At 44.0% G+C, this 15951-nt stretch overlaps 1 protein-coding gene across 3 annotated transcripts in view; it reads left to right on the forward strand.

Annotated features, from left to right (window-relative positions):
• The window catches only part of ANAPC4 (anaphase promoting complex subunit 4), a 33507-nt gene extending 26780 nt beyond the window's left edge, over positions 1 to 6727 (forward strand). For all 3 annotated transcript variants that reach the window (XM_040237964.1, XM_040237965.1, XM_040237966.1), the window contains 8 exons: positions 2146 to 2243; positions 2810 to 2871; positions 2951 to 2989; positions 3089 to 3190; positions 4157 to 4231; positions 5079 to 5252; positions 5910 to 6033; positions 6387 to 6727. In XM_040237964.1, coding sequence (XP_040093898.1) covers positions 2146 to 2243; positions 2810 to 2871; positions 2951 to 2989; positions 3089 to 3190; positions 4157 to 4231; positions 5079 to 5252; positions 5910 to 6033; positions 6387 to 6614 — 902 coding nt within the window. In that variant the 3' untranslated portion in view covers positions 6615 to 6727. The remainder of the gene's footprint in view (positions 1 to 2145; positions 2244 to 2809; positions 2872 to 2950; positions 2990 to 3088; positions 3191 to 4156; positions 4232 to 5078; positions 5253 to 5909; positions 6034 to 6386) is intronic.
• Positions 6728 to 15951: the final 9224 nt, after the last annotated feature.

Genomic DNA, 15951 nt, shown 5'->3' on the forward strand with positions numbered 1-15951 from the left:
GTTCTCTTCTGTAAAGTGAGGTGATCATAGTGCCTCCCTCAAAAGCAGTTGTGAGGATTCAATAAATTAATCTAAATGGAGCACTTAGGATAGTGCCTGCCACATAGCACACAAGCAGTCAGTGTGCATTTAAAGTGTTTTTACTCAAACACTTCTGACTCCAGAGTGAGAGGATTCTTTTCCTCCTGAGGTCATCTCAGATCATACCCAGATCACCTGGGTATCCCACACTTGCGTTATGACACTAACTCTGCAGAGTTAGCTCAGACTCCTGGGTTCAGGCCTTAGTCCCACAAGACTGCCCCCACTTCAGAGTTCCGTCACCAGTACTGGGTTCCCAGGTTACCCACATTTCTGTTCCACTTCACTATGAATTTGAGGGTTCCCATAATTCAAGTTTAATAATTTGCTAAAATGGCTCACAAAACTAAGAAACACTTGACTTACATTTACCAGTTTATTATAAAGGATGCATTTCTGGAATAGCCAAGCAGAGATGCACATGGGGTGAGGGAGTGGGGGACGTGGAGCTTCCATCCCCTCTTTAGATGCACACCCCTCCCAGCCCCTTAATGCAGGCATCAACGCAGAGGCCCTAGCTCTGTCATCCAGGGGTTTTGTGGAGTTTTCATTATGTAGGTGTGGTTAACTTACTGGCCATTGGTGACACTTCATATTTTCCCTCCATTGTCCTTAGGATCCCACACTGTATTGAGTTGTGTCTTCTTAGTCTTCTCCAGTCTGTGATAGCTCCTCAAATCTTTCCTTATCTTTTTATGACCTGATTTGATGAGTACTAGTCAGGTATTTTTTGGGGGGGGGGGTGGTGCACAGCACTCCCCTGGTGGCTTATATGGTAAAGAATCTGCCTGCAATGCAGGAGACTTGGGTTTGATCCCAGGGTCAGGAAGATCCCCTGGAGAAGGGAATGGCAACTCACTCCAGTATTCTTGCCTGGAGAATCTCATGGGCAGAGGAGCCTCTTGGGCTATAGTCCATGCAGTTGCAACTGATCAACTAACACGCAGTCATTTGTTTTGTAGAATGTCTCTCGGTTTGTGTTGTTGTTTTCTCGTCGGCAGAGGGACTCAATGCTGGCTTCTCTCTTCTACCTGGTTGGGGGATGGGGCTGGATGTTCCAAGCTTCTAATCAGGGCTTGGTCTTCATGGGGACCAGCCTGCATCCTGACGCTATCTAGGGGCTCTTTAAAACAGAGGATGCTCCCATCATCGCTATCACTCAGGAAATTCCAAAGGTTTTGAAGAGCTCTGTCCCAGGAACTGGCAATAGAGACCAGGTATCTTTCTGTGATACCACAGCATCTGTCACCCACTGGGAGCTTAAAATGTTAACGTGATGAAAAACTCCTTTATCCAGCATAGCTGGGGCAGGAGGTGCTATGAGGGAGGCCAGTAGAGCACAGTGGAAGAGGGTGCGCTTGGGAGTGGGACCTGGGCTTCATTCAGAGGTCTAGCTTCTCAGTCATTCTCACACTGGGTGATTGCCTAAACCTCCTAGGGTTCGTTTTTTAAAAAAAATCAGTAAAATAAACAGTATGATACTTATTTTATACAGCTGTTGTAAACAATAGAAATAACAGATATAAAAAGAATCTAACATACTTGATGTCAGTAGTTGACAAATTATATATTTCTACTGACAAAAGTGCCCTTTTCAGAAATGAAGAGCTTATTTTCATAGCACCAATTTCTTATCTCCTGTTTTTTGTTTTCACCATCATACTCTTCCAAAATAATACTGGGTTGCTATCGTTACACCATTGTGGCAAAGAAGAGGGAAGAGTGAACTTATTTCATTATATGTCTTCTGGTTCTCAAGTCATCCTTTTCTTCTTATAGCCAACGGAAGCATATTGTTGGATTTTGGTGGGAAAAATAAAAGAATGGTAAACTGCCAGGACTCAGCTTTTGAGTGTGGTGGTTTTCAGTGGCCTGGCCGCCAAGGATGTTGCAAAGCAGGAGGCCTTGGTTGTTTTTCGTGAGTTTGTGTGAAGGTACAGTAGAGTGGCCAGGGAGAATTCCACCATCAGATAAGCTGTGTGGGCTGGCTCTAACAGTAGGCTAGTTTTGCCTAGCTATCTGGTTTGTTATAGCTTTTTGTTTTTTGTTTTTGTTTGAAACCAGAAAGTCCTTTGCTGTTTCCTTATTATCCTCGAAAATCACTGCATTTTGTGAAAAGGCGGATGGAGAACGTTATTGATCAGTGTTTGCAAAAGCCAGCAGTAAGTTTGAAAGAAATGCATGTTTTTGTATAGGAGCAAGAATATCTACAATATGTGGCTCATTTATGTAAATAATCATAATTATTAAGATGAACCATATGAAAATGCTGATACCTAACTGTTTTTGACTAACAAAAGTGGCAGTTTCATATCATTTACCCTAATATTTCCTCTTACTGTTGGTTTCTTACATAAATTAAAAAATATATACACGGTTATTGACTATGTTGGCATCTTTAGTATTTTATTGGTCCCCAGAACAAACTTATTATAAATGATCTTAGTTACAGAGCTGATGTGTCTGTTAACTGCTGAAGGATGGATGATTGATGCTGTGAAACTTAGAAGAGATGGTTTTTCACCTGCCATCACTTATCTCCAAGGTCCTTTGGCACTCAGTTTTCTCTCTTCTTTACTGTCGTGACTGTCATTAAAATTTCTTGCGTGAAGGTTTGGTGACAGAGATGATTTTTCACTAGACTTAAACAGTGATGATCAGTCACTTTCTGTGGAGTATTTATTTCTGTGTATGTACATGCTTTAATTATATTTTTAATCTTATTTAGGATGTAATTGGAAAATCAATGAATCAAGCAGTATGTATTCCATTATATAAAGATACTAGAAGGTAATTCTGTTTACTTTTTGGGTGGTATGATTCAACAGCCGATTGAAATTTTTCTTACCTTTCTTTTCTTTTGTTTTAGTGAGGACTCCACACGTAGACTGTTCAAATTCCCTTTTCTGTAAGTATGTGTTTCTTCCCTGTCTTCTGTGAACAATGCAGTTTTGTTGTATAAATTGATAGCTAAATGTCATGTTTTGACATTAACTTTTTTCCTTAGGTGGAATAATAAAACTTCAAATCTACATTATCTTCTTTTTACTATTTTAGAAGATTCACTTTACAAAATGTGCATCTTAAGGAGACATACTGATATTTCCCAGTGAGTATTAATCTGAAGTTTGAATCAAGGAGATAAGATTCTAATATTTTTAATAATAAAACATGCTGCTTCCCTCCCCTCCATTTCAGCTTCTAGTTAAGCTACTTTGACTTTAGACTTGTTAACTTAACTCTTCTAAGTCTTAGTTTTCACATTATTAAGGTGGTAATGCCCTATTAGGAAGCTGTGCAATCCCTTTTAATTTTAGATTATTTAATTTTGTACTGGTATATAGCTATTACATATAGGATTTCCTTAGGCTTAGGGAAAACATAACAGCAAAACAGTTGGTATTATATCGCGTGAACTTGTGGAACTTCAGAATTGTATTTGGGCTTCCTTGTAGAAAGGATTGTTACCTCAGGTTTGGTATTCAGTTCAGTCTCTCAGTCGTGTCCAACACTTTGTGACCCCATAGACTGCAGCACGCCGGGTTTAGTATGCCTTTCATTAAACAAGAGGCCTTGCCTATAGAGACTTCTTTTGAGAATGCAAATAAAAGTTTTGAAAGATAAATCATATTCAGAATGTCACTAGGATCCTAAATGTTTTTAAATCTAAACCAAAGGAAACTTTCTGAAACCAAGAAGTAGCCCAAGAGAAATAATTTGGGTCTGTGGCCATACCACCCTAAACGCACCCAATCTCATCTGATCTCAGAAGCTAAGCAAGGTTGGGCCTGGTTAGTACTTGGATGGGAGAAATAATTTGCTTGTCCAAACATCCTCATTTTGTAAGGTATCTTGCTGCTTTGGTGACTGTGAGATTTTAAACCGAGTTGTAATTTTGATGTTAAGTTTGTCTGTCAGGGATTTGCGTTAGTTATCAGTATTCTAGAGTGAGTGTAGTAGTATTTTGGTCTGGGGTTTGGTGATTATCTGACAGTCTTTTTTTCAAGCATATATAGATTATTGCCTATCCAAGTTGTTCTACAAAGTGTCTCCCCACCCCTCTTCTTTCTTCAAGATCTGTAAGTAATGGACTAATTGCTGTTAAATTTGGGAGCTTCACATATGCCACAACTGAAAAAGTGAGAAGAAGGTAAATCTTGAACCTTGTCTGGATGAGCTGTATATATAGTAAATACAAATATAGGGATATGGTTAGAATCAGCTATAGTGATGATATTCTTAGGCCTTCGTCACTTGCAACATAGGGGTGCTGGGTTGCTAATGTGTTTTATACTTAGAGGCTGATTTGACATACAGTTGAAAGGAACCTGCAGGAATTTCTGTAGTATGGGTTTCCTACAGTTAATACTTCTGAAGTCTCTGTCCCCTAAGAAAGTAATGTGATTGCAGGGGGCAGATGGCTAAAGGTCTTCTTATGACCAACAGAGATATGAGGTGGTGGTGTCCTTACTGCTCTGGGGTTTTCTTAGGTTAAATGTAACAATACCAATATCATCTGGAGGCTTTGCAAGAGAAAGAACTGACACTAATCCTAAACTTACCTTTTTCTTACTGTTTTCCTTACATAAAGGAAGTTCTTTGAAGTTGTATCTTTTCATATGTAAATCTTATTTTTACTTTTCATTCTAGTTAACTTTGATTACTCAATATATTTGTATGGTGTCATTCATAGAATTTCCAGAGGCTTAAGTCCTGACCATTGTGTCAAGAGTTTTCTGGAACTGTGAACCAATCTCACAGATTTTTCTTTTTCCATGATTACCTGTTTTCAGGGCCTAGTTATATTTGTGAATAATCAGTACCATAGGTAACTGTGACTTTAGCGTAGACTAATGATATATTTTAAATGTTACTGCATAGAATGTCAACTTGACATTTTCATTGTCAGTTTTTGGTTTGGTACCAGTATAATGCTATATATATAGTATTTTCTCAGTCATGATAACCTTGGTATAACGGAACTTACTTAATTCTAGCACCTACAGTTGTTTAGATGCCCAGTTTTACGATGATGAAACAGTCACAGTAGTTCTTAAAGACACTGTAGGACGTGAAGGAAGAGATAGACTCTTGGTGCAGCTGCCATTGTCTTCAGTGTACAACAGTGAAGATTCTGCAGAGTATCAATTCACTGGGACTTACTCTACAAGGTAACTCACATTAGTAAGATTGTCTTTCTGATAGAACAGTTAAATATTTTTTTTAATGTATATTGTACATTATAGTTCTTTAGGTAGGATAAAATCAACTGAGCAGTAGTACTTCTGTTTCTTTAATTGAAAAAATACTGGCTTCAACAGCTCTCTTGTCCTTTTGCTTTGTTAGTAAATCAAGAATTATTTGCTGAAAGAAGGTGGGGAATTATTTTGTGTGGAGAGCAGCACTTCTGTTTTCAAGGATGACATTAGCCCTAGTTTATAGTAGAATTATTTTAGATTTGTCTTTGGTATTTTCCTTTCAGAATTAGGACCTCAGTAGCCACAGAAGGGGTTCAAGTTCACTTCCAAGAGCTAGCTTTAGGTTGAGATTTAAGTAAGCAGATTCATTAATAAAATGAGTTCATTTGCTTACCTTAAAAGTGAGTCAAAAACCTTATTTTCTAAGGTTTCTGCTTTAATAAGATAATTTGATCTATTTGGAAGTGCAGTGTTTTCATAGAATATAATATCACAGCTTTTTTATACAATAGCTGGGAGAATTATGTTGGAAATGGGAATATTGGTATTAATCAAACCCTGACGCCATCCCTAGTAAACGAGGGAGAAGAGCCCCGTTTCACTCCTGGCTCGGCTTTCTTCCCTCTCTAGGCTAGATGAGCAGCGCAGTGCTATCCCCACCCGTACCATGCACTTTGAGAAGCACTGGAGATTACTGGAAAGTATGAAAGCACAGTATGTTGCTGGGAATGGTTTTCGAAAGGTGTCCTGTGTGGTAAGTATTTACAAATTGGTACTAAGAGTAACAGAAGTGGCAGGATCTGTAAGGTCCTCTCAGTGCAAACATTCTGTGATAAAGCTTCTGTTGATTATGAGCATGTAGTGGTCTTAGCTATTTAGTTCTCTTATTCTGAGAAAGCTTACTAAGTAATTATTAACTGTTTTAGATTTTATTAATCTTGAAATTGTCACTGTATATGTGGAGTACAGAATGAAAGCTGAGTTGAGTGATTTTGTTGTAAGTTGATGGGAAAATAATTTTCCTATGAAACTACTCTTCAGATTTCTGATTTTTAATATATAATATATTAAGCCATTTTAAATTTCTTTATTTGGCCTTTTCTTCAGTTAAGCTCAAATCTCCGTCATGTGAGAGTATTTGAAATGGACATAGATGATGAATGGGAGCTTGATGAGTCTTCGGATGAAGAGGAGGAGGCTGGTAACAAGCCTGTAAAAGTAAAGGAAGAGGTGTTGTCTGAGTCGGAAGCAGAGACCCAGCAAGCTGGTACTGCTGCATCAGCTCCAGAGATGGTTATTAAAGTAGAAAAACTAGACCCCGAGCTAGACTCATGATCTGGCTTGCTGTTATTTTATATGTTCTCATGTCAGGAAGGACATAGATGGTGATCGAAGATGTGTTGAACCACTTAATTTTCTTTACAAAATAAACAGTAAATTTTCCTTGAGTTTTTTATTCTACTTCTTCTCTGAATGGTATAACCACTGTGAGAGGCTTTCTCCTTTTACCGAGATTTCTTTTTAATACTGGGTGCAGAACTAGTGTTAAAGAAAATATATATTGAATGTGAAGGAAAAGTTTAGTCTTTTCTGTCAAAAGGTAGTATCAGGAATCATCCCTGTATCAGGAAGAAGTTACCTTTAGTCATTCATCACTGGAAGTTTTGATGCATTTAGTACTTTTATTTGTATTTTTCTATCTTCCCTTTCTAGTTCGTTTTAGAGCTCCAGAATGCTTTCAAAATTACATTTGCTTTTTTAAAAATTTATTTTTTATTTGAAGGATAATTGCTTTACAGAATTTTGTTGTTTTCTGTCAAATGTCAACATGGATCAGCCACAGGTATACATATATCCCCTCTCTTTTGAACCTCCCTCCCATCTCCCTCCCCATCCCACTCCTCTAGACTGATACAGAGCCCCTGTTTGAGTTTCCTGAGCCATACAGCAAATTCCCCTTGGCTATCTATTTTACATATGGTAATGTAAGTTTCCATGTTACTCTTTCCATACATCTCACCCTCTCCTCCCCTCTCCCCGTGTCCATAAGTCTATTCTCTATGTCTGTTTTTCCACTGTTGCCCTGGAAATAAATTCTTCAGTACCATTTTTGTAGGTTCCATACATATGCATTAGAATATGATATTTATCTTTCTCTTTCTGATTCACTTCACTCTGTATGATAGGATCTAGGTTCATCCACCTCATTAGAACTGACTCAAATGTGTTCCTTTTTATGGCTGAGTAATATTCCATTGTAATATACCACAACCTCTTTATCCAGGCATCTGTTGATGACATCTAGGTTGCTTCCATGTTCTACCTATTGTAAATAGTGCTATGTGAACAATGGGATACATATGTCTTTTCACTTTTGGTTTTGGATAGAGATGGTATATTTGGAAAGGTGATTTTTAGTATAAAAGTGGTGACACAGTGTTTCAGAGGAGTGTTGGTAGCAGAGGCCCTATTGGAGTGGATATGAAATAGATGTGAAGTGAGGAAGTGGAGCCCACAGAAGTAGGCAAGTCTTGAAGAATTTTGCTGCAAGAGAGGAGAGAAAAGAGGCTAGAGACATGACTTTGGAGGCTTTTTTTAAAAAGATGGATTCTCTGAAGGCATATTTACATTACCAGAGGAGTGATCCACAAGAGAGACATTGACCTTTCTAGAGGAAGGGAGAAATACGTGAAAGTGAAGCCCTCGAGAAGGCGAAGGGCCAAGACCCAACGGCCAGAGGAATGGTCAGCCTCGGGTTGGAGCATGGTGTTCCTTCCACGCTCACAGGAGTGTGTGGGGACAGGTGCTCGTGGCTGATGGAACTGTGGGTACGACAGTTTTCCCCAAGAGATAACCGTCTCAGCAGAGAGAGATGACGAGAGAAAATGTGTGAAATCCTTGACCTCAGAGGAAAAGTGAATTCACTGAGGAAGTGTTAGCATTGAAGGTCTGCTGGAGATTTGTAGCATAAGTTAATGAACCCAATTAATGGAATCATTTTCTCCTGCTGCTCAGATGTTGGGTGAATTAGGTGGAGCTTTGGCTTTAATCTGGGTTATGGTTTTGTCAAACCACTGCAACAAGAAAGGGATAAGGGGGCTTGGAGAAGGTAGTAACACCGTGACAGGGTCAGTGGGTTAGAAGGTGGAGGATTGTGGGGTTTTAGATTCAGAGGGATGGAGAGATGGGTGTGGTTTGCAGTGAATGGTACGGAGGACAAGGGAACTGGGGCCGTGGTGTTAGGGAAGGAGAAGATCACTGGGGCTCAGTAGATCAAGAATTGCCTGGTGCTTTTGGATGACTCATCCATGTGGCTGTTGATGTAACAAAAATGACAGCAAGCAGGATGGAGAAAATTACCCCAAGTAGGGTGCTGGGATCACCAGTGCATTTGGAGGAGGAGCTGACAGCTCTTTGAAAAGCTGCCTGTGCTCAGGGCTTTGAGAGGCCCAGGGGAGGATCTGTGACTTCGGTTACTTAGGAAGTTGGGAGGAAGCAGGGAATTGGACCCAGGCGGACTGAGGCAAGGCTGGGCCCCCAAGCCCCACACTGACCTCTGGAGAGATCAAAGCAGAGCCCAGGGTTATAGAGGACCCGGTGCAGAATAAAAAATTACGAAGCCAGCTTGTGAGCACAGCAGTGTCTTCCAGTCCTGTATCAGCTATAGGTTGGCACCGCCTCCATCTGGGAGATATGATTAAAGGCCATGATGGGGAGGCGTGGGGAGGTCCTTAAAGCTGACTTGGCAGCTCTCCTCGCTGGCTCTGGGAAACAGGTGCCCCTGTCTGGTCCTGTCTTAGCACAGCGCTGGTCACAGAGATAATCCTGTGGGGTGAGGAGGTGGCCCAATCCAATTGCCTGAGAGAGTGGACCGGAGTGAGCCCTGCTCAGAGGCCCAGGGCAGGACCAGGGATGGGCAGGCACTGAAGCACCCGTCTTTTCCCCAGCGTGGGGTGCATTTCAGGTCCTCTCTGGTGCTGGGTGCTCTCCTGGGTCATCTGAAGCATCACCGGGAGGGGAGCTACCCTGTTTAGGGGCTCCGGCTGTTTGAAAAACCAGGCAGCTCCCAGGCCCCCAGGAGATGGCACTGGGCTGCTTAGCACACCCAGGAGGGCCTAGCCCCCAGCTGGCCCATGGACCTCTGCATCTACCAAAGTGTACACAAAAGTCCCGAGTGCTCAGGGCCAGATGTTCCGGGGCCAGGCTGGGCCAGACCCGAGGCTGGTTGTAATCAGAGGGTCTCTACCTGCACCTGCTGCCGCCCATCCCCCTCCTCCTGGTCTGTGTGCCTTTGGTTTTCCAAGGTTCTCCTGTGCAGACCTGTCATGAAAGAGAAATAGTGTGGGAGAGGCTTTGTATACATTATCTCATATGGTTCTCTGAACAGCTCTGCAACAAAGGAATTGCTCTCCTTAGTTCAGAGAAAAGAAAAATGTTCAGAGAGGTTCCATGTATCCCAATTACACAGCTAGTCAATGTAACAGCCAGGATGCAAAACCCCAGGTAGCAATAATTGCTACAGCTGAGTACTTAGTAAGAGCCAGGTGCCATTCCAAGCACACTGCACAAATAACTCATTCAAGCCTCAGCCCAGTCCTACAAGGTAAGTGCTATTATTAGCATCATCTCCATTTCACAGATGGAGCAACTGAGGCACAGGAAACGTTTGCTTGTTCACAGGAATCACACAGGCTGCAGGGGCAGGATGGGGATGCCTGGTGCAGCACCCTGGCTGCTAACCGCAACACGTGCTGCCTTTCTGGGGTCTGTTCCACAACCCCACTCTCTCTCCCATGCCTTGGCTGCCTTGCCCCTAACCACGCACTGGCCCACAGTCTTCCTGCAGGATGCAGCCACCATGATGTCTGTATGGCACGACTGACAGTGATGCCAAGGCTTCATTCTCAGAGCTCCGTCCTTCAAAATCACCATCAGCTCTGTGAGGAAACAGGCTGTGAGGGGAAGCAGTGCTGCTTTTCCTGCCCATTTGGGAATATGTGGGGGACCCCAAATCCTGCCCCCCAAGGTCAGTGTCAATTCTTCCAAGACAGCACTGCCCACGCCTGTGACCGTAGCCTCTCTCCTTGCCTACTCAGCAGGCTCGTGTATGTGTTCAGGACTCAGAGCCGTGCTCTCCCCAGAAAAGTGACGGTGAGGAAGCTACCCACTATATTTGTGCTGTGGACATTCTCTGTCTCATTCCCAATGCATCAGGATATTTTGCATTTTGTTGGTCTATAGACTTCCACTGGGTAAAGGCTTCCACGGAAGATGGGAAGCAGGTAAGAAGCAGAAATGATCTTCTGAATAAATACATGGGCCAGGCAGGGGGTGAATCTGCAGTTTGCAGCAGAGAAACCATTCAAAACACAGGATGCTTGGTGGCGAACACTGAGAGGGACTGTGTGACTCTGTGGAATACAGACGAGAAAACACACTTGGCCCGTTAGTTGTGGGCTAGAATCAATGATAATGCAGTGTCGAGAAAATAAGTTCCGTCTTAAGTTTTTCCACAAAATAGCTCAGAGCATGACGTGTCAGTTATCCCATTTACTCATCCAACATGTAAAAGGGACCTGAGGTGACAGTCTTGGGATGGAGCAGGAACTGTAATAATGTAGTTTCCATTTGAGGAACAGAAGTTGGAGGAACAGATTTGCAAATTGGCTCAGCAACTCGGTGAGCATGTGAGCCTTAGACCTCTCAAATGTCTAACCCAGTACTTTTCACTGCCCTTAGTTCCAAAATTAGTATAAGGGTCTGTTTACGTTTAAATGCAAGACTATTTTACAGCTAGTTTTGCTCTGGGCTGCACACTAGATGTGTGACACGTGCCACGTGGTCCACATTTCTGGAATCCAGAGGGACGGATGATGGTTTGCTGCCAGAATGTGGTGAAGATGACAGTACACAAAATCACTGGTAAAGGAAATGAAGACATGTTTTATGGGTTGAAGCAGAACAGAGAGGAGTGGTGTGGCTCTAAGGGGACAAGGGTGCAAAATGTGCCCACCTAGTTTGGAAGAATAAAGACCTGCTACCCCTCTGTTGGTCCCAGAGTCCAGTTCAAATGCTTTTCCAAAGCCTCCTTTTACTCCTCCAGCCCTCACCATCCCAGTCCCAGGCTAGCTGTCATCTCTGCCTCGAATCCTCACCATACCCTTTGTGTTTCCTGAACACTAACCCCAGGAGAGGACCTGGACTAATCAACTGTGGGTATGAACTTGTCCAGCTGCCCCCACCCCAGAAAAAGGGAGCATTGTTAATTTCCCTTTGTACCAAGGAGGATGGAGAAGCCCAGAGAGGTTAGATAATTTGCCTAAGGCCACACAGCTGGTGAGAGACGGGGTCAGCCAAGTTTCCTATCACACACAGTACATCTCTGACATCAACCACTTCCTCCCTTTCTTGTGAACAACAAACCTTCCACTTCTGGCAGGCGAACTCCTCCAGGGCAGGGACCCCTGCTACCTGGTGGTAAATCCTCACTGAAGATCTGTGCCATACTGGAAGCCCTGCCCTTGAAATTGATGGGAGTCCAGCACCTTGAGTCCTATATGCGAAGCCACAGCACCCCCTAGTGCCTGAGAAGTCTTAACTTTAGCGCCAAGCTGGCCAGCTCGGAAGGTTCCCAGCACCCTGGGCCAGGGCAGCAGAGCTGAGCCACCCAAGGTAGGAGGAGCTGCTCCCCACGACTGCCCCATGCAAATTGCTGAGCCTGACCTGTGGGAATGCCTCAGTCCAGGAAGATCGGGCACCACATGGCCTTTCTGACTGATGCTGGGTTGCCAGGCAGCACTCTGCCAGGCCCAGTGGCCTAGGAAGAACATTCTAGAGAGGAAGATATGTGGGAGGGTCCCCATCAGGAGACGGGGTTCCAGAGGTCGATGTGGCCTGCAAGTTGGAGGATGGCTGAAAGGCCCTGCAGAGGGCAGCAGTTTGCTTGGCTATGCTGTTCATGCTGGGCTGGTTTCCTGACACATGGGTACAACACAGGCCTCATGCTCTGAAGGGCTCAGGCTCAGTTTAATGCTCTGTGGAACTAACCACATGAGAACAAGCAATGGCTGTTTATTCTGAGCTTTCCTGAGCAAGGGAGGCAGCCTTGCCTTTGGGCAGAGACTAGAGAGCAGGCTGAAGGGCTGGGAATGCTTTAGAGTGAAGAAGAGGGAAGGCTGCAAGCTTACTCTGACTAGAGGCAGTGGGCCCCGGGAGGCTGAAGGAGGCCTAATAGAAGCGGGACATCCTATGTGGCTGGTTAGGAGTGTGCATTTGACCTCATTGGGCTGGTCCTGAGTTAGAAGCAAGGACAGAAATTAGGAAAGCTGTTGATTACCTCAGTTCAGTTCAGTTGCTCAGTCATGTCTGACTGCAACCCCATGGACTGCAGCACACCAGGCCTCCCTGTCCATCACCAACTCCCAGAGTTCACTCAAACTCACGTCCATTGAGTCGGTGATGCCATCCAACCATCTCATCCTCTGTCGTCCCCTTCTCCTCTTGCCTTCAGTCTTTCCCAGCATCAGGATCTAGTCCAATGAGTCAGTTCTTTGCATCAGATGGCCAAAGTGTTGGATTTTCAGCTTTAACATCATTCCTTCCAATGAACACTCAGTACTGATCTCCTTTAGGATGGACTGGTTGGATCTCCTTGCAGTCTAAGGGACTCTCAAGAGTCTTCTCCAACACCATACAGTTCAAAAGCACCAATTCTTTGGTGCTCAGCTTTCTTTAGTCCAGCTCTCACATCCATACATGACTACTGGAAAAACCATAGCCCTGACTAGATGGACCTTTGTCGGCAAAGTAATGTCTCTGCTTTTTAATATGCCGTCTAGGTTGGTCATAGCTTTTCTTTCAAGAAGCAAGCGTCTTTTAATTTCATGGCTGCAGTTACCATCTGCAATGATTTTGGAGCCCCAAAAAATAGTCTGTCACTGTTTCCCCTGTTTCCCCATCTATTTGCCATGAAGTGATGTATACTGATCATTGGCTATTGAGGCTGATTGTTGCAAGAAGATTCTTTGGCTTCCTGGATTGCCACTGTTGAGGTGGCTGTCTCCCTTCCTGCATAAATGGTTTATAGAAAGCAGATGGTTTCCTGGGCTGGTTATCATAGATGAGTCGGTTTTCTGGGCAAGCTGCTGTAGGCTGTAGGTCAGAGTCCTATTTCATGCATGGTCTGCCTGTTGGCTGTATATTCAGTTTCTCACTCTGCTGGCACCATCTTGAAATTCTTGACAAGAGGCCCTGTATTTTCATTCCATATTGCGACCTGTAAATGATGTAGCCATTCCTGTGTTTTTTGGACTCATGACCAAGGAAGCTTTCATGATCTAGTTGCAGTTTTCAAACTTTTACTTAGAATTCAAGTTTGTGCTGTTCACAAGGACTGAGGACCTCCTGGTGAAGCCGAGGCACAAACACCCTGGAGAATGTCTGCCTGTTGACGAGTCTGCTTCATTCTCGAGCCCGCAGAACTTCTGCTGTGTTTTTTTTCCATCTTGGTATGGCGGGGGTCTTCTGGGCAGTGAGGTTAGTCAGTGAGCCTGGGCTGAAACAAACGTCTAACTTGGGTCACAGCTCACTAATTTAGATCCTGTTCATTTTAAATAGAAAAGGGTTGATCAATATTTGATGAAAAGATTTGCTAAGCAAATGCACAGTGCAAAAAGTTTGCAAGGAGGAGGGCAATATTTAATCTGTCTAGAGCAAAATTTTCAAGGACCTAATCAGCACCGTGTTATGCAAAACCAATGAATTACCGTGTAAGTATAAAATCTAGTTTCAATGCATTCTTTGCTGTTCATGTGTTGGAGGAGGTCATTGACAGGTTGTGACCACCAGTTGACCTGTGAGGGGACCCTGGCAATCAGAGGCTCCTACCCATCCCCTGTCCTTGGAGTCTACATTCTTCCCACTGTTCCAACACTGGGAGCTGTCTCAAGAATGCAACCTTGAGATAAAGTGCTGTTGAGACCATTTGAACCCATTTAAGGCCTCTACATAAACTTTAAAACCAATGGACAAGTGTGGAAATCTGGGGCCACCCCAGACAAACCTCATTTGTTAGCTTCCTTTGCTTGTTCAACTTTCCACCTACCAATCTGCAGCAGCTTTCTCTTTTTTATTCTCTCCTCTTCCCCTCTAACCTATTAGGGACAGTTTCTGATTTCACCTGGGGGAAGATCCTGAGCTTATTATCATGAGGGTGGCTCTGAATCCTCCTGCCTCTGGACATAGCCTCATGAAGGCATCCTGAAACACTGAAAAGCAGGTCAGTGAAATCCTTCTGCAGGGATTTGCTAATTTAGGCTTACTGCAAAAAAAAGCACATCTTTTTCAGGTCCCTGTGCTCAAGTGCTGAGGCGTTTCTGTACCTCTGTTACCCTCACTGCTCCCCGTTTCAGGTTTCCCGGGGACACCAACCCCACGTGGGTTTCCCTGCAGTGCTTTGTCCTTCCCTTCCTTCCTCAGGATGAGTCTTTCTGCCATTGTCTCTCCTTCCTGCACAAAGACTGCCTTCTCCAAGTGGTCCCTTCCTTCTCCCCCTCCCCTACCTAGTCCCACCGAAAAGCTCTGGAGGCAGACAGAGCAGCTCCCAGGCCACACTCTGCCACTTAGTCATGATGAGAACTTAACCAGGCTACTTAACTACTTGGAGCCTCATCTTCTTTATCTGTGAAATGGGGACACTCATCCTAGCCTCCCTGGGTCCTGGTGAGGGCCAAGGGGATAACGTTCATGGAAAGGGATGAACTAGCGCTGACCCAGCCCACTCAGTAAACTCAGCCTGTGGTGGTAATGCCATTCACCTCATTGCTTTGGTTACATTTGTCTTTCTGGTAAAGGAAAATTTCCTTATTTTTGTGTCACCTCAGACATCAGCTTTGGTTTCAATGCCCTCAGACTCAAAGGATGAAGACTTTTTTTTCCACTGAGGGCACTCAAGAGAAGGTGCCATGGGGGCTGGCGGCAGCTGCCAAGGAGGTCTGTCTTAACCTTTTGGGAAGACAGTACTATGGGCTGGAGCACAAGAGTGGCCTCTCGGGTGGCCATTTGCAAGGGGACGGGCTCGTCTGCACACAGTTTTGAAGGGTTGTTTTGGGAGGAGTCCCTTTGCTCTGCAATCACCCATCTAAAGGAGAGGGGTGGGGAATGGCATTGATTCATAATCAGAGGCGTGGGCACCGCTGCCTCCCTCTCTCCCAGGTTCCTCCTGGCTCTGCCTTCTGACACTTTGGGTTTGAAGACTGCTGTGTTTGGCTGGTACCTGCATGGTACCTGCATGGGGCAATGCAATCATTTGCAAATACTTGTTGCTTACCTTCGTTCTCAGTGGCTAGAGGCACATAGTAAGTGCTCACTAAAATGACTTACCTGGCCACATGCCCCACTGCCCTGGTTACTTGGTGACCTTCATTTACCACCAGGCCTTCAATACTTTGCAGTCTTCACAAAAGTCTCTGGGAGGCCTGAGGAACACCTGAATTATGGGTCAGAAAACAAGACTGAGATGTACTTTTTTTTGGTTGAACAAAACTCAAGATCTTTGTTCCAGGGGTTTTGGAAATGTGAGTACCAGGCTTCTTATAATTAAAGAGGGAGAGGTGGGACCATAGACAACACGAAACAGGAGGAGGCTTTGACCGCCCCGAAGCCCTGCAGCTGT

The sequence above is a fragment of the Oryx dammah genome, unplaced genomic scaffold (assembly GCF_014754425.2).
Source record: "Oryx dammah isolate SB20612 unplaced genomic scaffold, SCBI_Odam_1.1 HiC_scaffold_3, whole genome shotgun sequence".
NCBI lineage: Eukaryota > Metazoa > Chordata > Mammalia > Artiodactyla > Bovidae > Oryx > Oryx dammah.